Source organism: Indicator indicator, chromosome 20 (assembly GCF_027791375.1).
Source record: "Indicator indicator isolate 239-I01 chromosome 20, UM_Iind_1.1, whole genome shotgun sequence".
Taxonomy (NCBI): Eukaryota; Metazoa; Chordata; class Aves; order Piciformes; family Indicatoridae; genus Indicator; species Indicator indicator.
In genome coordinates this window covers 12318633-12339297 of record NC_072029.1, presented here as the reverse complement: position 1 = coordinate 12339297, position 20665 = coordinate 12318633, and the positions used below count along the sequence as shown (strand labels likewise).

At 43.2% G+C, this 20665-nt stretch overlaps 1 protein-coding gene across 14 annotated transcripts in view; it reads left to right on the top strand.

Moving 5' to 3' along the window:
- Positions 1-19233, top strand: part of ABI1 (abl interactor 1) — a 70064-nt gene extending 50831 nt beyond the window's left edge. For 3 of the 14 annotated variants that reach the window (XM_054390263.1, XM_054390259.1, XM_054390258.1), the window contains 5 exons: positions 297-397; positions 3821-3961; positions 6650-6750; positions 16635-16820; positions 18493-19233. In XM_054390263.1, the coding sequence (XP_054246238.1) occupies positions 297-397; positions 3821-3961; positions 6650-6750; positions 16635-16820; positions 18493-18668 (705 nt within the window). In that variant the 3' untranslated portion in view covers positions 18669-19233. Of the gene's footprint in view, positions 1-296; positions 398-3820; positions 3962-4967; positions 4971-5534; positions 5541-6649; positions 6753-7525; positions 7555-7727; positions 7809-9453; positions 9631-12473; positions 12561-16634; positions 16821-18492 lie in introns of all 14 variants that reach the window. The other 11 variants (XM_054390266.1, XM_054390265.1, XM_054390264.1 and 8 more) reach the window with 9 other exon arrangements.
- Positions 19234-20665: the final 1432 nt, after the last annotated feature.

Sequence of the window (20665 nt, the reverse complement as noted above, 5' to 3'; positions counted from 1 at the left end):
GTGGCTTCCCATCAAAGAAAAGAGGATATAAGAGATTTGTGCATGAACCTGTCAATTGTCTACCTCTCTGATGTCTGCTGTAAATTAATAGCAAAAAATAACATTAAGCTTGTATTTAGACTCTGTATTTGCTGGTGTCTGTCTTGCGTGTAGTTGAAAACTTGCTGTTTGACAGCTGTCTGGGAATTCTCACTTTGTATTCTTACACTTAAAAAAAAAAAAAAGGAAAAAAAAAAAGCTGTCAGTAATAGAGTTGCTCTGTTATAAAAATAAAACCATGTTTTCCCTTATTTCAGCATGGAAATAACCAGCCTGCAAGAACTGGCACCTTGTCAAGAACAAATCCGCCTACACAAAAACCACCAAGTCCTCCCATGTCAGGCCGGGGAACTCTGGGGTAAGAAAGGCTGCTTGGGTCCTGTCTGTGTAATAGCAGGTTTTGATTGTGCCAGTTTTGGTGTTTCTTAAATACATGGATGGATTGAAACAGATTGCTTTGAGCAAAAGAACCACAATTATCTTTTCTGTAGAAACCCTTTCAGCTGCATTGATCTTTATTTTCCTGATGGTCTTTTGAAAGAATGTTTTTCATGGAGGAAAGGTTTATCACAGATACAGGTAAATGAGGAGGCTATAGTTGCCTCTGATTTTTGGGGAGAAATCCTTAGTGACACAAAAGAATAGCAATTATAACTCCAGTGAGGGAAAGAGGGTGTTAAAGTTTTTACCTACTCATTTCTCAATATTCTAGGAGGTGTGAAATGGCTGTTGGTGCCATATTTGTTGCATTACTGAAGCAAAATTTGTGGCATCGTGAACATATTGGCAACACTGTTTCTCAGAGGCTTATGCATTTTTGTTTTTATGCTGAAATGAGGAAGGATTTTGCTGTTCTCAAGTCCCCCTGTGAAAAGAGTTCCCTGCCGTTGCCTCGTATTTTGCTGCTATGGACCTGTGGGGAGTGAAATCTGCTTATCTTGGTGTGCCAGCAAGTAGTTGCTAGAGACCAAAACATTAATACTTGAGAAGCTCAGAGCACGTGCCATATGGTTTTGTCTGTGCAACATCTGCCAAAAGGCATCCTAAACAAGACCTTCGACATATTTGTTGTTCTGCTTTATGCTGTGAGGGACTGAGGCACTGTAAGCTGGCAGGTGTGGTTGTGTTGAATTCAGGTATGTTGTCTGGAAGAGGTGGGGAGACAGAAAAACGAGGAACAATGACACTCAACAGGATGGGGATTGGGAGCAGCCGTCAAGGAAAATTAGAAGAAACAACTCCTTTTGTAAATGACTTCAGTGATTTTTTTAATTCTGACTTGATGCATGGCTGCTTCAGGATGGCAGCATTTGTTGTGTATTCTGCAAAGAAATCACCCCAGAGCTTTCCTCAGCATGTTTTGTGAAAATTCCCATTGCTCAAGGGCATGCAATCAGTATTCCAATTGTCTGTCTTATCCCAGCTGAGAGAGAGTTGTTTATCAGCCCCGGGAAGCTGGGCTGTGCTTTCATGTCCTCCTGGATGTTTGCTGGTGTAACAACAGCATGGATGTGCTAGTGAGCTGCCTCTCTAATGCTTCCCCTGAACAAGCCAGAGCTGTTTGGTTGCCTTAGCTGGTGCCTGATAAGGATTAATCAGCTGAATGTCATTTCCAGATGAGCCTGACAAGAGGCAGCAGTTGGCTGAGGGGGAGGAATAGTGTGGGTTCCTAACAGAGATTTCTATCTGCCCTTCTTGTTCAGGAAGTACAGCTCTTGTCTTCAGCAGTCGTGTTCTGCCAAAGCATGAAATATCAGAGGCATGACTCTTTCCCTAATCTATGCAGAAAAAATTGCTAGAAACCGCAAGGATACTACTTCTCTCCCTTTGATCCAGAAAACAGAGATAAGCATGTAAAATTAGAATGATCTTGGCCTTTTTCACTTCGGCCTTTAAATACAAACTGCCTATTGTGCAGCTTGTTCCTTCCAGGAAGGACTATCTAAAAGAGTATGGTGGGGAGGGAGTCCTTCACAGGCTGGAAAGGGAAAGGGACTGCAGGAAGCAGAGGTCTCCTTTCCAGGCCAGGGAGAGGCTATGGAAAACCTTAGATGCTCAGACTAGAAGTACCACAGGACAACAGTGGATTGCTAGGGCTGGATGGAGGGTGTAGTTGCAGTTGTGCCTGGAGTGTCCTGGGAACAGCAAGGCCTTGGACTCCCTGTAGCTTCTCCCTGGTGGTCATGGGCATCAGCACTGCACTGAAGCACTGAGGAATGCAGTGAGGTGGGGAGCACTGGACAGTATCAGGAAGGAGTTTTTTCCTCCTCAAAGACTGGTGGAAAAGCAGAGGGAAGGATTGAACTTGAGTGATGGAAAGAAATTGGGTGTGACTTCTCTGGTGCTTAGGAGTTTGATTTTGTTGTTGTTGTTGTTGTTTGGTTTTTTGTTTGTTTGTTTTTTAGTGAAGCCAAGAAGAACAAAGGAGAAACTGAGGCATAGCTGAACCTGAGCATGTAATGGGTGGTTGCATTTGGCAGTACTTTTAAATTGAACATGCAAAATAAATAGTTCTACAGAGCTGAGTAGTAGCTCCTATTGGCAGTGCATTGCAAGGTAGAATACTTGGAGCATTGATTTTTCAAGGTTGGAAGCATATGTAAAATCTTCCCTGCTGTTAGAATTTTGTCTGGCAGTGTTCAGAGCTCTCTCTCTTACAACTGCAGTATGAAGTTTCTTTATTTTTTCCCACGACTGAGCTCTTTTGGCAGATCCATAGGTGGTGGCAGTCTGCATATTAAAGTCATCTGGAGTTCTTTGTGTAGACAAACTAATTTACAGACACCACAGAGCGTGCAAACAATGATGCTATTTCCATTTTTCTCTTGGAGAGGTTTTAATAAGAGAATGTTACAGTTACGTTCTGTATTGTAAAGAAGAAGTCAGTCAGTTCTTAAAACACTAGGAAGCCATGTAGCTTACCAACTGGGTTACAACCAGTGACAGGGCAAATGATTAAATGCCAAGAGTTTAGTATATTTGTTTTTGCTTAGCTGGTGCACTGCCAAACTCCATGTCTTGCAAGGGATCTCTTGGTTGCTAGCACAAACTGAAGAGCTCTGCAATTCAGGACAGTAAATGCACTGTTCTTAAGGCAGTGATGTGTCTGGTAAATAGATCTCAGAAGATCCATGTTACATTTCTCATTTGATGCAGTCTGCTAGGTGACCGTGGAAGCCTCTGGGCTTCACTTTGCCTGCAAAATGGGCATAATGAAGCTCATCTGTGAGGCATTTAAAGATCTAAAGTGATATCTGGCATGGTTGCTGTGTGAAACAATGCTACTAGAAAGAGCACTGGTGATTGCAAATATGACTTGTCCTCTGAACCTCTTAGCCTTGCTCCTGTTTTAAGGAGTGGAATGCCTTTAACCAAGAGTACTTTTGGAAAGCATTTGGAGGGGAGGGGAGATTGTTCAAGGGAAAGGGATTGTCCTATGCAGGATGCTGCTGAAGTGTAACCACAGTGTGTTATGCAGGAGGAACTGTTGGATGTTTTGGGGTTCAAAGAAAGTATTTTGGGTGGTAAATTTAATTCAGGCTTTTTAAAGCAATTTGTGTTGTAGGACAACTTGTATGGATCTGCCTACGTAAGACTCTGTTGGATAGTTGAATGTGACCTGTCTGCTGTGCCTGGTGGAATTTGTCTCATGTATTGTAATGTGGGTCACTGTGCAGTGATTTCTCATGAAAATTTCAGGAAACAAACAGCTTCAGTACTTCATACTTTTGGTTTTCTGATCCTTATCTTTCTCCAAATATTTTTTTTTTCCCTTGAGCAGGCGAAATACTCCTTACAAAACCCTCGAGCCAGTCAAACCACCAACAGTCCCCAACGATTACATGACCAGTCCTGCCAGACTGGGCAGCCAGCACAGTCCAGGAAGGACAGCCTCCTTGAACCAGAGACCAAGAACACACAGGTAGAACTCTTTTCTGACTGTTAACTGTTTCCTGCCTGGCATGCTGATGCTTGCTAAAGTCATAGAAAAGTTTTGAAGCTGTATACCTGTTGGCTTATTGTTGAAAGGCAAAAGGTGAGTTATTCTGCATTAACAGAACTTCACTGTGTTCTTCATACTCTCTAGAAGTCTCATTATCTAGCACCTTCCATAACCACAGACCTCATTTTATGTATCACTTTATTTTGTTCTATAGTAATTGTTTCTCAGGAATAAACAACTTCCAAACTTAAGCAGTTGCAAGGTAGGGTAATGAGTCCACCTGGAGTGCATCCAGTTCTGGAGCCTCTATTACAGGAAAGATCTGGAGGTGCTGGAATGTGTCCAGAGAAGGGCCACGAGGATGATCAGAGGGCTGGAGCTCCTCTCTTATGAGGACAGACTGAAAGAGTTGGGGCTATTCAATCTGGAGAAGAGAAGGCTCTGAGAAGACCTTATTGTGGCCTTCCAGTATCTGAAGGGGGCTACAAGAAAGCTGGGGAGGGACTTTTTAGGGTGTCAGGGAGTGATAGGACTGGGGGGAATAGAAGAAAAATAGAAACAGGTAGATTCAGATTGGATGTTAGGAAGAAGTTTTTCACCATGAGGGTGGTGAGACACTGGAACAGGTTGCCCAGGGAGGTGGTGGAGGCCTCATCCCTGGAAGTTTTTAAGGCCAGGCTGAATGTGGCTCTGGGCAACCTGGTCTAGTGGGAGGTGTCCCATGGCAGGGGGGTTAGAACTGGATGATCCTTGAGGTTCTTTCCAACCCTAACAATTCTATGATTCTATTTCAGTCTGTATTATTAATCTTAGTCTCAAATACACTTAGGCTATTTTTTTAGTCTCCAAGACCACTAATTGCAAAGGGAAATTTCTGTGGATTAGAAACACTGTGATGAAGGTAGTCTGCAAGAGCTGATTGCTTTGTTTGGCTAAAACTTCATGCTCATAATCCATGCTAGCATGATAAAACCTATTCACAGAGCAGGTATTAGTATCAGCCAGTTGTTTCAACATGCTTAAGGGCTTTGGTGAAAAAGTACTGTTTTCTGGGTGAGAAGGGTGTTCTGAATGTACCTTGTTTAGGAGCTAGTTATTAATGTATTTTTTTTTTCTCAGTTTGCAAGGCTAGATCCTTCTCTGAGCCTCTTCAGTTTTTTCAGACTGAAGTTTGAAGTTTTCAGACTGGGTGCAGTTTTTTTCAGTTATATTTTTATTATAGACTCCAAACTGTAGGGGGAAAAAAAAAACCAACCAAAACATAAAAGAATTCAGTGTAGTTAGAAATAGAGTTTAGCTTATTTTTTTGAGTCTTTTTATTGGTGTCTTTTTAAACTCAGTAGGCAGTTAATCATGGTAGGTCACTAATGGGGTTTGAAAGAGTGTTTTGGACACGGTTGGTCATGAAACAAAATAACTTCTAAATTTGGCTGCAGCAAAAATCTTGCTAATCTGTTTAGCTGGCTACTGTGAATGCTCCCTCCTCTTGTCTCACAAGATTGTCTTTTATGTAGACTGCAGTTAGAAATTCAGCTGCAACCATGGTGACAAGATCAAGGTCTTCAGCAGACAGAACACTAGTTTTGAAGGAATTATCTTGGCTTCCATTTCACATCACTGATTTGTTTTTGTTTTTTTTTTTTTGTAACACTGTTATTTTCATAAGATATATTTGAATGATTTGTGCTTGGCTCTTGACAGCACTGGTTTATGGCTACCTAGGAGTGGTAAATAGACTGTAACCTTACTCAGGACTCTTTAATTAACATGGATGGGTTAAAGTAATGTTTTAGCTTCAAAACATCTTGACTACTTAGTACCCTTTATATTATCCATTTAATCTAAATTCAAGCCTTGGCCTAAGGAGTGCCCTTGGATAAGAATAAGGATGGATTCTGCCTGAATCTTGATTCTTTATCAGCTCCCTCAATGAAAGGAAGTGTTGAGGCCTCCAAAGGCATGTGTAGAAATGTTAGCCAGTAGTTCACTAGAAGCATGTTCTTCAAAAATCTTTATTGCTGGCCTCTAATTGGTGTGTCATATAATGGTACATGGACCAGTTGTTACCTGAGTGTACTTTTACCTTTCAGACTCTTAAAAACAAACTTCTCATACACAACAAGCATGTGCATGGCTTGGAGAAGAGTGTTAAATGCACAGGAAGTTATCCATACCTTTCCCCACACTTCCTTTAGTTTATTTTGGCTTGCTCAGTTTAAAAGTTTTCAGTCTAAACTTCTGTGAGTAGAGGAAATGTTCCTTCAACTGACAGTATAAATAACTAGTTAGAGTTTAGGCATGAACTCTCCCAGCCCCACATTATTGCTTTTAATTATTACAAGGCCCCTGAACTATTCCTGCAGATGTTATTCCATTGCCTGGAACTGGTGTCGCTGCTTACCTTTTTATTTTGTAAAGCATTTAATTAGACACTTTAAGCATAGGGATGTTTATCTTATCAGCTCAGCTAATTCCCTTTATTAGGAGTGTAGTGCATCCAGACTTGATGAGCTGTGTGTAATTGTAGGTAGACACAGAGGTATTTTTTAGGGGATTTTTTCAACGGTCTCTAATTGAGTTAGGCTAGCAGAGCTCACACAAGAAGTGTGACTGTAGGGAGGCCTTTGCAGGAGGTGTTGTGCTCACCCTTGTGCTCTTCTCCCGCAGCGGCAGTAGCGGAGGAAGCGGCAGTCGAGAGAACAGCGGAAGCAGCAGTATTGGCATTCCCATTGCCGTGCCTACACCTTCACCGCCAACCATCGGACCAGGTGTGTGGGGCTCCTCCCTGCGAGCTTCAGCTGCAGGGTCAGCTCTTGGTGCTTGACTGAGTACAACGGGGTAAAAGCTGTCCCGAAGCACTATCCTGGTCAGGCAATCTCTTCTGAGCGATGAGAAACATCTAAAGTTCTCCACCAAAAGTACTTGTAGAACAATCGCTTACAGTGGATGGTTCAAACACCTTTATTGGTCCATGTTTTTACAAGATAATCAAGGAGGGGAGGAGGTAGAAGAGATATGTATCCTTTCAAAGCTTATTTTTAACTGCCTGTCTACATTTGGCATTTCTTGCTGCCCTGAGAAGCAGAGCAGCTATGTACATGTTTGATTGGAAATGTCTTCTGAAATAGCCTGCTATCTTCACCATCTGCCAACGATGGTATGTACATGTTCTTCATTAAATAAAAGTCTTTACTTCTCATAAAATGCAGAAGATGACCCACAAAAAGACTGCTAGTGGTAGAACTCAGGCTTATCCACCAGTGTTAATGCTACAGTTACAGGTCTGAAGTTGCTAAATGATGATGGAGCTCATGGAGAGAGCAGAACTGGTGTATATAGGATAGCTCAGCAGTAGAAAAGAACCAGGCAGGATCCCTTTTCACCACTTGGCATCCAAGTTTGACAAGACTTCACTTTCTTATGCACGTGTTGCCTTTCCTTTCCCAACTGCTTCTGATCCTGCAGTGATATAAACAGGCAGGAAATTTTACTGTTGTCTAGCATCCCATAAAAATCAATGGGAATAAAGATCTACAGGTACAGAACCCTGTGCAGCATCAGAGCCTGAATTTGTATCAGTTGACAGAAGCTGAATTTTTGTGTTTATTTGGAAAGCCTATCAAGTGCGTTTCCTTTCTTATTTGTTTGGGGTTTTTTGGTTTATATGTTTTCGGTTTTTTAAATTTTTATTTATTTATTTATTTAAAATCTCTGGCCTAATGGGGAATATAAACTATTTTATTAGCACACATTTCTGTTCCTCCTCCTCCCGGAGCCCCGCCAGCACCACCACTGCCACCACCTCTCCCGATGGGCAGTCTGATAGGTGAGACTTGTGTCAGTGCTGCAGTGATCGCAGCCACGCTGCATAATCAATAATCATCTCTTCCTAATGGACTTAGTCGAGGGTGTTTCTCTTTCTCTAATGGGGTCTACTTGATTTTAATACGTAAAGTGGATCTGGGATTAATTTTATTTGTTTGTTTGTTTTTTAAACAAATCTAATCTCCACTAATTTCTTGTGGTTAAAGCCTCTGAAGGTAAATACACAAGGTATGGGGAAAAGGTTGCCAGTTGCTTGAAATCTCTGTTCCCAGTAGAGCTAAGATCCAACTAGTCTGGTCTAGAAGAACTCAACATCAGCTTGAATATTAATATTCAGTCCTGTCAGTCCTGCAGCTGAAACTAAGCCACAACAGTTTCACTCTGGATTAAAAATAACTGCTGTGTGAGGTGATTATTGACCCATGGGAGTAAGGTGACTGAGAAGCAGAAGTGGCTGTCAAGTGGCTTGGGTTTGGTTCTGTAAGGCTGCAGGCAGCAAACTACAAGACTTGAGGGATATGAGCTAAGAGTTGTTGAAAATTTGCTTTAGGCATTGCATACAGCTGTTGGGATGAGTGCTAAAAGCAATATTTTTCAAAACAGGCAGGAAAAAAATACCCCACCCTTTCCTATCACAGGCTGAGGACAAAATTCATTGATTGTGTTATGAAGCTAACTTTGGAGGCTTTGACCCACATAACCCTTTGCGCTTTCCCTTACTGAAGTGTTAAGTGAAAGTGGCTTTGGATAGCACTGCAAACTTCTGATCCCACACTGTGCACACCTGTGTGTGTTCATTTTGGTGTATATGTATTATATGTTGAAATAAGATATATGCAGAGGTATAGAAAAGCACAACACAAGTTACTGCAGAACGCTTTTTGCATTTAAAAACTGCCTTGATCCATGTGACCTCACCGTGTGAGATTGGGTAAGTTTGCAAGATGTGACTCTTGCCTCTGCCTGTCAGAGGTTAATCCAAAAGAGAACTTCAGCTGTTTTATTAACCTTGAAGTTTGTGCAGCAAGCACGTGGAAGGGTACAAACCTCTCATCCTGGAGAATGAGTGATGTCTTTTGTCAGCTGGCACTGGTGATGCTGGTTTGTTAGTAAAGATTCCAGCAATATAAAAGCACAGCAGGCAAATATGATTGATAAATGTGCCAGGTGCCTGAAGCTTACGACACTGGTGGTGCTGTTTTGGTAGAGTGTCTTTTTATATTAGACTGGAGACAAGTTGCACAGTGGAAAACATTTGTTTTGAGTGGAATGTGGGCTGCTTTTTTTTTTTTCTTTTTTTTTTTTCCCTGTGTGCTTTTTAATAAAGGGTATTGCATGTGGAATAATTGAGATATGCTTAGGACTTGGAAGCTGATTCGATTTTCCAGTCCAATCCAGTCTCTCAAAGCAGTCCCCAGCATTTCTCAAGTGCCCTTTATATAACTGCTGGCTTATGGGTGCTTTTCCTTGTTATTGATTATCACAGGGATGTTTGTTTTCTGTTCATCTTCTCTTACTGGCCTTCAATTATTGGAGACCTGTAATCAAGTGTTTCCCAGGTTTGGGGCTTTTTTTTTTCTGCATTCTGTCCCAAGTGATGCTCTGCTTAAGTCTTTTCCTTGGTTCCTCTGGCTAATACTTTTCAGCTGCTCCGGGCTCAGCTCCTGGTTCCCAGTATGGCACAATGACCAGGCAAATCTCGCGACACAACTCTACCACTTCTTCAGCATCTTCTGGTGGATACAGACGGAACCCTTCTGTGACTGCCCCATTTTCTGCTCAACCTCATGTTAATGGCGGGCCTCTTTATTCTCAAAATTCAAGTAAGCTTCTGAGCTCTGAAATCACAAACTGTTTTGAGCAAAATGATTGTACGAGCATGCATGGCATTTTAATTCATTTATGAAGAGCATCAATCAGATTACTGCTTTCTTTCCTAAAATAGAAGGAAAAACAAACAAGAAAAACCCTGTTGAAGTTGTGTAGTGATTGCACTCTATGCAATTACACTGTTTTCCCCTCTGATTTGTTTGCTGTTATTCATGACAAGAAATTATTATGATTGCCTGTCTAATTATAGGCACATTATACTTAACATTTCAGGTGTGCTGAATAAACTAAAACCAGATTTTTTTTTGCAGGAGACCTAGTATGGTTGTAGTGCAGTCCTTCTACTACTGGGCTAGTGGCAAGAGAGCACTGTCAGAGCACAGTACTCATGCAACAAAATTTTCCCACTACACAGATCCTCCTTGTCTCTGTCTCTTTCCTAAGTCCTTTCCTGACTCTAAGTTTGTCCTTTGTTCTTAGTTTTGACTTGACTGTTAAAGAGCAGCTCAGTCTCTCTCTTTTTAGCAAACCTCTTATTTCCTCACTAGTAGTAGTATAGATGGAGATAAACAAGGGAAGGGGTGGAAGCCATGGGCAAGTGAGCAGGAGCCTACCTACCTAACAGGGCAAATGAGGTTCACTGCAGAAAGAGCTGCAAAAGAAGTATCTAGCTGAACACTGGCAGAAAGCTGTTTCTGTCTGGAAACATCTTCCTTGCTGTTTCCATACCTTTTGACCAGCTACACATAGAGGAGCGATAGTCCTCTGATGGATTCTGGTGGTGGTCTTCAGCCTGCCAACTCTTCAAACTTCAGAGGGACATTTCTTTTAAAAAAAGAAATGATGCTTGGGCTGAAGATAATTCTGGACCAGTGTTTGCATTCTTATGGAAAGAATGCATATGAAATGTTTGGGACACTGAGGTGAAGAGTTTTCTCAGTGTTTTAGAAGTATGACATTTAGCAAAAGCATTTTTATATGCAGCCACGGTGCCTATCTTTATTTACTTCTCCCAGTCCTGATTTTCCTCTCATTTTCTCTCACCCACTCTGGCCATTCATTTTCCTTCTCACTCTTTTTTTTTTTTTTTTTTTTTTCCACTCCCCTCCAGATTAATTCACCCAACCAACAGAAACTCCTTCCTGTTTGAACAGTTGGTGAATAAACAGGACTTTTAGTTCTGGCAATAGTTCAGTTCAATGCTGTGCACACCCCTGGTTCTCAACATTTCTATTGCTTCAAAGCAATTTTTTGCTCAAATGCAGGTGCTGTTCCTTAACCTAGCCTCTCTGGTGTTTCCAAAATACTGATTGTTAATGTTTTTTTTTAAACAGTATTTTGATGGGTATGTTTTTCTGCTTTAAACTGCTTTTCTCTGTTTCTGTAACTGGTGATTTTTATTTTTTTTTATTTCATATTTTTTTAAATTCTGCTGTCTTGACATTAAATCCAGGTCCCATGTTCCTTAAGGTGTTCATGCTAACAATTACTTTTTTTTTCCCTTAGATGTTTACTTCAATTTTGTGAGAAACCTGTTTGTTCTCCCTCTTTTATTGATCATTTCTTCCATGCAGTTTATTTGGTTATTGGTTTTGTAATGAACTAAATGCTCCATTTTTATTCATCAAACATTAATCTTAATTATGGCTTTATTTAAAACTGTTGCTTACTTTGAAGTGCAGAACCTCTTTCAAATTTGGTTCCAACTGGATTACCCTGCTGAATTCCCACCTTCGCAGGAATTTGTCTGCTTCAAGTGCAGGAGAAATTCCACTGAGAGGGGACTTGGTGTAAACAAATGAGCTGATGTTTGGTTGGGCTTTTTCATCTCCCCCCCAGCATCCAATCCCCCACTTCATGGGGAAGCACCCTGCCAGAGGTGATGACTTGGAATGGCATGATGGCATGTCCTGCTGCTACCATGCCTCTTTCCTAGCTGCAGAGGGGAGAGCTGAGCATCTCAGCTGCCAGCCCAGCATCTCTGAGCACTGGTGCCATGTGTCTCCAATCTCATTACTCACCCAATAGGTGTACACTTCAGAGAGGACCAACTTGCAAGTGCCTCCTGGGAAGCTCTGTGTGCTGTGTAGTGAGCTGTAGCTGTTGAAGCCTTTGCCAGGCTCTTAGGCTGCCGAGTGCCTTCTAACCACAGAGGACTTAATTTAAAATAAAGCTGCATTTTACTGTAAGCCTACCTGGCTTTCCTGCCAACAAGCAACAAGGTCCCTTTCCCTATGTAAGACAAAACCAGTAAAGCCACCCCAGCACACAAGACTGTGGGAGGTGCTCTCTGTGTGGAGATGAAGTGTTGATGCTGCAGTCTTGGTTCCCTTGTACAGTACCTGTGTCAGTGCTGCCTCGCTGCGCTCCATGTAACTGCTCTGGTCTTGTTTCAGAGGAGTCCTGAATCCTGCAGAACATCACCTCTGCTTCTAGTAGTGTACTTTTGAAAGATAACTGCTAAGTTTGAGCAATCCTCATTTGGCAGCAGGATGTTTTGTGTGCTCCCCAAGTGAAGCAAGTCCCTTCACCCTGCCCCCCCACCCCACCCCTGTGAGGCTCCAGACGCAGCCTGTGCTCAGCTTTTCACTCAGCTAAACCCAGGGGCACGCTTTGCTGTTTGGTCCTCCATTGGCTAACCACAAATTCAGCCTTGTTGGAAACACAAGCTTGAAGAAGGTTCTTCCCTGTGTGTGTTCTTGTTGTTCTTGACATACTTTGTTTTGTGGTCCTCGTTACTGACGGCTGCTTTTGTTTGTTTCCTTTTTTTTTTTCTTTTCCTTTTTCCTTTGTCTGTTTGACTTTCCCCAATATGGTATGTGTGTGTTGCTACCAGTTTCTATTGCTCCACCCCCTCCCCCTATGCCTCAGTTGACTCCACAGATACCTCTCACAGGCTTCGTGGCCAGGGTGCAGGAAAACAGTAAGTTTGGACAAGCTGAGCTGTTAAAGGGTAGAGCCTACTTTCTTCTAGCATGCATGGCTGGCAAGTCAGACTCTTATTTTGTTTCCTTTTCCAGAAGCTAATACCATCTTGCATTCTAGTGTCAATATGCTATTGGAGCTGAAAGGCACACTCTTCAATATTTTATAACACGTGCATGATTCTTACTGACCCATTTTAAGTTCTGAACTGCAAATTTATTCTAGAAATACAGTGTGAAATATGGGGCATATGCTTGGTGTGAATATAGAAATGTATCTTCATTAGAAATATTAATTTCTTGTTGAGTTATCCTGCCTGAGACTTTCTCACTAGAGGTAGTTGATTTAGTTCGTGTTAGCAAGGCTTGTGTAGGTTGTCAAAATACGTGCTGTGTAACCACTGCAGCTGTACACTGCAGTCTTACAGTCTGCTGCCCTTACCAAGGAGCTTGGAAGGTTTTTCTCCTCTCAGCAGCCTTTCATTCTCCATTTCTGTGTGTTCCTCAGCCATATTTCCCTCCTGAGCATCGTGCAGCCTAGCTCTGTCAGGTTTGTGAGGGAAGTGCTTGCTCCTTGGCCAGGCTCTGTGCTGCAGGGTGTTTCTCACTGGTAACTCTTCCCTCACCATCTCTGATTGATTCCTTCCAGAGCAGTGTTATTGTCCCCAGTGCTAGTGCAGCTATAAAGTTGTGCTCTTGATCTGGGGACATCTTTACTGCAGGAGGACGTTGCAGTTCTGTAATCACCAGAATGGATGCAATCTAGAGGGGACGTGAAGGAAGCCTTGAAATGGTTTTGAAGTTTCTGGGAGCCACAGTGAAGTTTGCTAGGCTCTCAGGACCTGCTGCTATGTAGTAGCTACATAACCCCAGCATGCATTTAAGGGCTCCAGACCTGCCTAGTGCTGCTGTTCACTTTCCCATCAGAGCTGTTAATTGGTCATATTCTGGACATATTCCCCTAGAGGCAGGAGGCTTCTCTCTGGTTCTTACTGGAAAAGAAGTTATTTTGGTGGTGTGGTAGGTAAATAGCAAGAACAATATGCCACGAAACTCTGCTGTGAGCCTTTCCAAAATGCAAAGTGTAGAGGGAAATCTACTGAAGATGGAGATTACAGAATGCCTTCACTTGCAGATAAACTTGAGAGAACTGACACCTGCTTCTGAATCGCTCCAAGTATTGTCCTGGAGTTAACACAGCCCTTGAGAGAGCGGAGGTGGAAGGGACAGACTGATTCGTGTGTGCCACAGCAAAACACCAGCTGACTTGTGAATGAGGCTGCAGCAATAACAGCTGAAGCTTGAAAATACGGTCTTAGGAATGGTTTTCTTTCTTTCAACAGTCCCTTGGGTTTGAAAGTTATATAAAGAGCATGGCTTGGAGCTGGTGTTGCTGCCTCAGTTTGGAGGCAGGGGTGTGCGGCAGCCTGTGCGTACGCTCAGCAGAGCTGGCTGCAGAGGCTGCTGTAGAGGTTTGCCATTGGGTGCTAGACTGTCAGCTGTAGGGGGAGTGGAACTGGGGAGGGTGTGGGTAAGGCTTGGCTTTTCCTTGTCATAAAGATCTAGGGGTTTGGAAAGCAGCATCCCCTACTCTGTGGGTCTCTCAGAGGAGGTCAGAGGCCCTGGGAGCTGTGCTCACCTGTTCTTTTTCCTGCACCGTGTGCCCAAACTGTGGCTATCTCCTTCAGAGAGGTTTTGCAGTGTGTCTGGTGCCCAGGGACAACTGATTGGAGATAAATTGCTGTCCTGTCACATCCTGTCCTTCCACAACGTGTCTGCTGGCCCCCAGTTTAATGATCAGAGATGTGAATTCATACAAGAGAAGATGCGTCAGTTTGGAGCTGTATAAATGCTGGTCCTTTTCCCCTTTTCATTTAGTGTGGTGTTCTGTATGCTTTTTTACCCTTCCTTAGGAAAGGTAATTCTCTTGGACAGTCTGCCTGGTTTAAGTTCAGAACCAGGAGAAGTCTAGGTTAAAAGCCAAGAGGCAGGGAGATACTTCCATGGGCTGGCATTGTCTGATTTTCTGTTCCATTCTCTCCCCTTGTTTAAATGTGAAGTTGAATTGTTTTAAATGTTTCCCATAAAGTGTGCAGTTTCTGCATTGCATCTGAGCTAGGATGTGTGTTGGCACTTTCACACTTGCATTTCCTGCCCTCTTTTCTTCTTCTCAAATAAGCAGCTTCATTGTTGAATAAATACAACATTTTGCATTACTTCAGATAAGGAGATCTCAAAGGCTTGTTTCCACACTGCAGACAGAAATTAAGGGGAGAAATATATTTTGTGAAAGATGTGCCAAAACTCCTGCACAAGCCCAATCCATTCATAAAGAGTGTGGCCACATGTCTGTGGTGGCTTACTGAAGCCCACCTGTGAGTGCTGTTCAGTAACAGGGGCAAGACGTGGCACTCACTTGGCCAAAGGCTTTGTTAGTCTGCCTCCAAGTGACATAAGTGGGCTCTGTGTGGGACAGGAACACAGTGGCAGTGTCTTACTGCTGGAGAGAGCTGTGTGCTGTGAGCTCAACTGATCAAGTGAAAGAGGAGCTGTGCTTGCAGGTGAAGACAAGGGGCAGAAAGCTGACTGGGTGCCAGAGCTGAGGCAGCCTTTGCCCCCCAGCAGCTCCTGCTGACCTCTGCCCCCTCAGAGGTCAAGGTTTGATTTCCACTACACCAGCAGGAGTGTGACTCAGCTAGGACAAAGGAGATATGCTCAAGCCCCTCTTCAGGGGCATTTGGCTAGAGGACAGAGGTTAGGCACTGCTGAAGTAGTGACCAGGTGAAAGTAAAAGTATTAAAGCAAGCAGAAACCAATTTCTAATCTCCTGTGTCATTGTAACTAGCAGCAGCTAAAGCTTCACTCAGTGGTGTTCTTTCCTTGCTGTGCATCTTGCTTTCTTCTCAAAGTCAGTGTCACATGCTGGAGCTCCATAGCTTCATGTTCTGGAGCATGTGCCCAGCCTGATGGCTCCATGCAGTCAAAGCCTTTCTAGAGCAGTGGCTTTCAGCCTGTGTTTTCAATGTGCAGACTCCCAAATCTGTAGTAATTAAAACTGTCTTGCTATGTAACAAAGTTAAGTTCAATGACAGTAGCTTCCTTTCAGAAACTTCTTTGTAATGTTTACACCTAGGACCATATGTATTGGGTCACAGTTTCAAGAAAAAGTTAAGTGACTTATGTCTTGCATCTGAGCTGCTTTCCCTCTCCTTTGCTGCCAGCTACAGTCAACATTACTGAGAACTGATCTGGTGGACTGATTTGAAGCGTGACTGGTACCATAACACCTTTCTCTTTCCCTTTCCCAAAGCAACTTGTAATTGTGCTGATTGGAGAATCTCAGGGCAGGAATTTGGCATTTTGGATTATACAGTGAATTCCTTCAGCACTTCTTCCCCAAGAGCAGCAGCTGCCTGTTGTAGTTTTCCATTTATTAATGGAATCCTGGATGTGTGCACACACAGAGGCTAGTCTGCAAGATAAAGATCTGCACAACATTTTTCTTCTGCAGAAGGATTACTTGGCTGCTCTTACCTGGTTAAACCTCAAACAGGAGGCTCCTTTTTTCGTGATCCACACCAGGTCTTTTTCATCCCCTTAATGCTAGCTCTGAGAGAGAAGGCAACCAAGGAAGCAGTGGTCAGAAACAGTAATTTTTATAGCCAAAGGATTTGTTACAAATACCCAAGCTGCTGGCCCAGCCCAGAGGCCTGTTGCTGCCTGGCTCAGAGGGTGCCACTCGGAGTCCTCCCATAGCTAACCGCTGCAGCTCGCCCCTCAGCGCATGGGCGTCGGGGCAGGAGCTCTCCTGCTGCTGGTGTTGAGCTTTGCCCTGCAGCATGTGCTTTGACTCCTAGCGTTTCTACACAGGCCTGACCCCTCACTAATAACAAATGTAGCTCTGTGTGTTGTAGCTCTTAATACAAAGGCTCTGTTCCTAATCGGTGCATGGAATTCTAGTGCATGCTGTGTGTGGTGTCCCCCCCACCCCTTCTATTTGCAGTGTACAGCCCCAGGTTTGTTTGCATCTCCACACCCTTTTGATTTAAGACAAAAATGATCTCCATTTCTAGTTGCTGATAGTCCGACTCCTCCCCCACCACCGCCTCCCGATGAGATGCCAATGTTTGATGACTCTCCTCCTCCTCCACCCCCACCCCCTGTGGATTACGAGGATGAGGAGGCTGCTGTTGTGCAGTACAGCGATCCCTATGCAGATGGAGATCCTGCCTGGGCACCTAAAAACTACATAGAGAAAGGTAAGAGAAGCGTTGCAACTGCTAGTGGTATCTGAAGGGGATGGAGGACTTAGCTTGAAGCTTGGGTCTGGTGAAAACAGTCCTTACCCTTGCTAAGTCAATCCTAAGCCATTCTTCTCCTAGCTTGTCTGGGGCTGCACCCAGCGTGATAACATCTAATCCTTCTTTGGAAGGATCCTGAAATACCTATGAGCGCTCCAGAATGGTTTTAAATGATCCTTTGTTATAAAAAGCAGATGTACATCAGGCAGCTTTCATCTTTGTCCAGCTGCTGGACTGTGTCTGTAGCTACCTCAGGATTGCTGGGCAGTCATCTAGAAATAGTCCTGTAAGAAGGTCCAAGCTCTGTTGATCCCATCGAACTAGATGGCTAGAGTAGATAGATCAGTGGGGTGTAGATAGCTCAATGGGGTGTAGATAGATCAATGGGGTATAGATAGACTCCCAACCACGGAATGTAGTGGGGCTTCCTTGGAGGCTGAGCTCAGCAGGCTGTCAATGGTGCTTGGGTATGAACTCCTTAGTAAATGTCTCTTCCCATGAGTAACTGAGCTGCTGCTTGCCTGCCTGTAGAGCTGTGTGCTGACAGTGGCCATGCTGCCAACAGCAATGCTGCAAGATGTCTCATGACCTTGCCAGTGCTTGGCATGTATGAGATGGGGTAGGGTACCTGTGATACCTGTCTTGGCAGAAGCACAGTGCTCTATCTTCACTCCCAGTTGCACTGTATGCAGGATATGCCCATGGAATGAAAACAATGATGCACCACATCATGGTTTGCTAGGCATTAAGGCAGCAGAACTCTGTGATTTTGTAAATGATTGCCACACTCGTGGAGACATTTACTTCACAGTTTATCATCTTAGTGTCCATATGCATGGCTTTGCTGAGTTGCAGCCAACTGTACTGTCAGTTGTTGGCCTGAGCATTGTCACCACCCACCTCATGCTGGTAGATACAGTTGCAGGAAAAGTGAAACTTCATTTTCTAGACTTAATGTTCAGCCGGGGAATTCATTATGGAAAGTCCCAAGATAGCAAACTAGCCTTTTAAAAACCACTTTACTTCAGAAGATGTTGGTACTGGTGCTATGAAGGGGACTCTGCCACTCTGCTCTGGTGAGACCTCACCTGCAGTACTCTGTCCAGCTCTGTGGCCTCCAACACAAAAGAGACATAGACCTGCTGGAGCAGGTCCAAAGGAGGCCACCAAGATGATCGGGGGCTGGAGCACCTCTTCTATGAAGGCAGGCTGAAAGAATTAGGGCTGTTCAGCTCAGAGAGGAGAAGGCTCTGGGATAGACCTTAGAGCTGCATTTCAATATCTGAAGGGGACCCACAGGAAGGCTGGAGAGGGACTGTTTAGAAGGGCCTGTGGTGATAGGATAAGGGGCAATGGTTTGAAATTGGAGCAGGGGAGATTCAGGTTGGATATAAGAAAGAAGTTCTTTGCAATGAAGTGTGGTGAAACACTGGAACAGGCTGTCCAGGAATGTGGTTGAGGCCCTGTCCCTGGAGACATTCAAGATCAGACTTGACGTGTCCCTGGGCAGCCTGATCTAGTTGGAGGTGTCCCTGTTGACTGCAGGGAGATTGGACCAGATGAGCTTTGAGAGACCCTTCCAACCCAGTGCAGTTGTGACTCTGTCAATGTGTCCCTGTTGCCTCCCCAGTTGTTGCCATCTATGACTACACAAAGGACAAAGATGATGAGCTGTCGTTCATGGAGGGTGCAATCATTTACGTGATCAAGAAGAACGATGACGGCTGGTATGAAGGAGTTTGCAATCGAGTAACTGGCTTGTTTCCTGGGAATTATGTTGAATCAATCATGCACTATGCTGATTAAAACCTTTTGCTTTTCAACGTTGGGTCTTGTATTCAGTCATGCCATGATTATTTACAAGGGGTAACTAAAAGCTAACAGAATTGTCTTAATATCCTTTCACAAGGAACGTGCCCATTCCTTCAGGCCATGCTGTCCCAATGGTATGATGGAATGTCCATCTCTGAGTCTCTGGAGGCAGTATGTCTGACCTGATGGCAATTTGTAAAACAAGCAACTGTCTATAACTGGTTATACTTATTTACTTATGCATTGTTAATTTTATGACCAGCCTAAAAATATTCTGGGGAAGTAGGGTAATAATATTTAATGAACCATGATCAGATTGTGCCATTACATTTTTCCAGTGCAGCATGGTAACTAACACTACGTTAGACTAACACATTAAAATCTGGATGAGAAGTTTTAATGTTAGTGCTGGTCATAACTACTTTTTTTTGTTTTGTTTTGTTTTAGACTCTTTGCTCATTCTTGAACTATATTTGTTTAAAGCATGCATACAAACTTATGTATTGAAATATACTTTTTTTAAAAATCCAAGATGCTTCCAATTGTTGTAATCTTTACCTGGAGTATTCTCACTAAAGTCTATTACAATGAAGTTGTTTGGGTCTAAGGTGTCCATGTGAATCAAAAAAAAAAAAAAAAAGAAAAGAAAAAAAAATGGGTGGTCTTCTGTATGTGTAATTTGTACCCAAGTTTTTTTAATGAGTAAATTTACATTATGACTTTTTTCCATTCATAAATATATAAGTGAACCAAAGGTCTTGTCCATTACTTTGTTGGTTGGCTTGGCAAAGAATTTGGGAATGCTAAGGTAGCAAAATCATGGCTTTGTTATCCCAGGCACTGTAGTAAAAAGCAAATGTTTGTATATGTGACTTTATCACTGACAGAGGGCAAATAAATTAGATATGAAACCTAAATGACACATTCATACACACTCTTAAAAGTCCTTTTCTTCCAAAACTGATTTCAGCAAGCATTATGGGTTGTACCTAGTTCTCTAGATGCAGTGAGTTGACCACCACCTGCAACTGCCCTTTCTCAGGGTACACTGTTTGGCTTGGTGATGCTCCCAGCTGAGCAGGGACAGCAGGATCTCCTCAGCTACCAGCCAGGGGGAACAAACAGGACAAGAACTTGGCCTGTGTTAGATCACAGGCAGAGATAGGTGGAGATGTTGTCCTTCCCTGTGCTACAACTGCTGTAGCTTAAATAATCTGAAAAGGAATGTGGCAGTTACTGTAAGAGAAATGTGTCTGGGACTTCAAAGTAGGCCTCCAGGAGGCTACTGGCTATGCTTTATGAATAAGTGATGGAATGGGATGAGGTGAAACTTTGACTGGCTCTTAAATCATTACTTTCTAGCATGAGTTAGAAACACTGAACCTTTCATTTTCTGAACAGGATACAGAATGGGAGCTGGTTACAGTTAACTGCTGGAAGTTAGCAACCAACAGCATGACTGCATTTCCTTAGGGACTGGGAAACTTTTCAGTGATCTTGAATAGGACTTTGACCAGCCTGGTCTAGCAGGAGATGGCCCTGCCCATGGCATTGGGGTTGGAACCGGATGATCTTGAAGGCCCAAACCATTCTGTGATTCTATGAAGTGCACAACCAATTAATGGCTGCATAGAGAGAGGCTTTTGCAACAAACCAGGTTCCGTCACTGTAGTTTAGCAGCCAGGGAAGCATTCAAACCACCTCTTTACTCAGGACATCTTCACCTGCTGTTCACAGCAAGTAACATGCAGGCTCTGTTACCGAGTGACATGGGGAACCACTTCAGTTCTCATACACTGATGTTTATTCTCATTGTGGCCTTTGTGTATCAACACATAAACATGTTCCCCAACCCCCCCTACAATTAACAGCCCCCACTAAAACAGCTGTACAGCACAGTTTGACTTGCTCTGATTGCATGGCTTCCCACAATAAAACACTTTTTAAACTTTCTGGTTTAAAAAAAAAAAGGAAAAAATAGAACTAAAAAA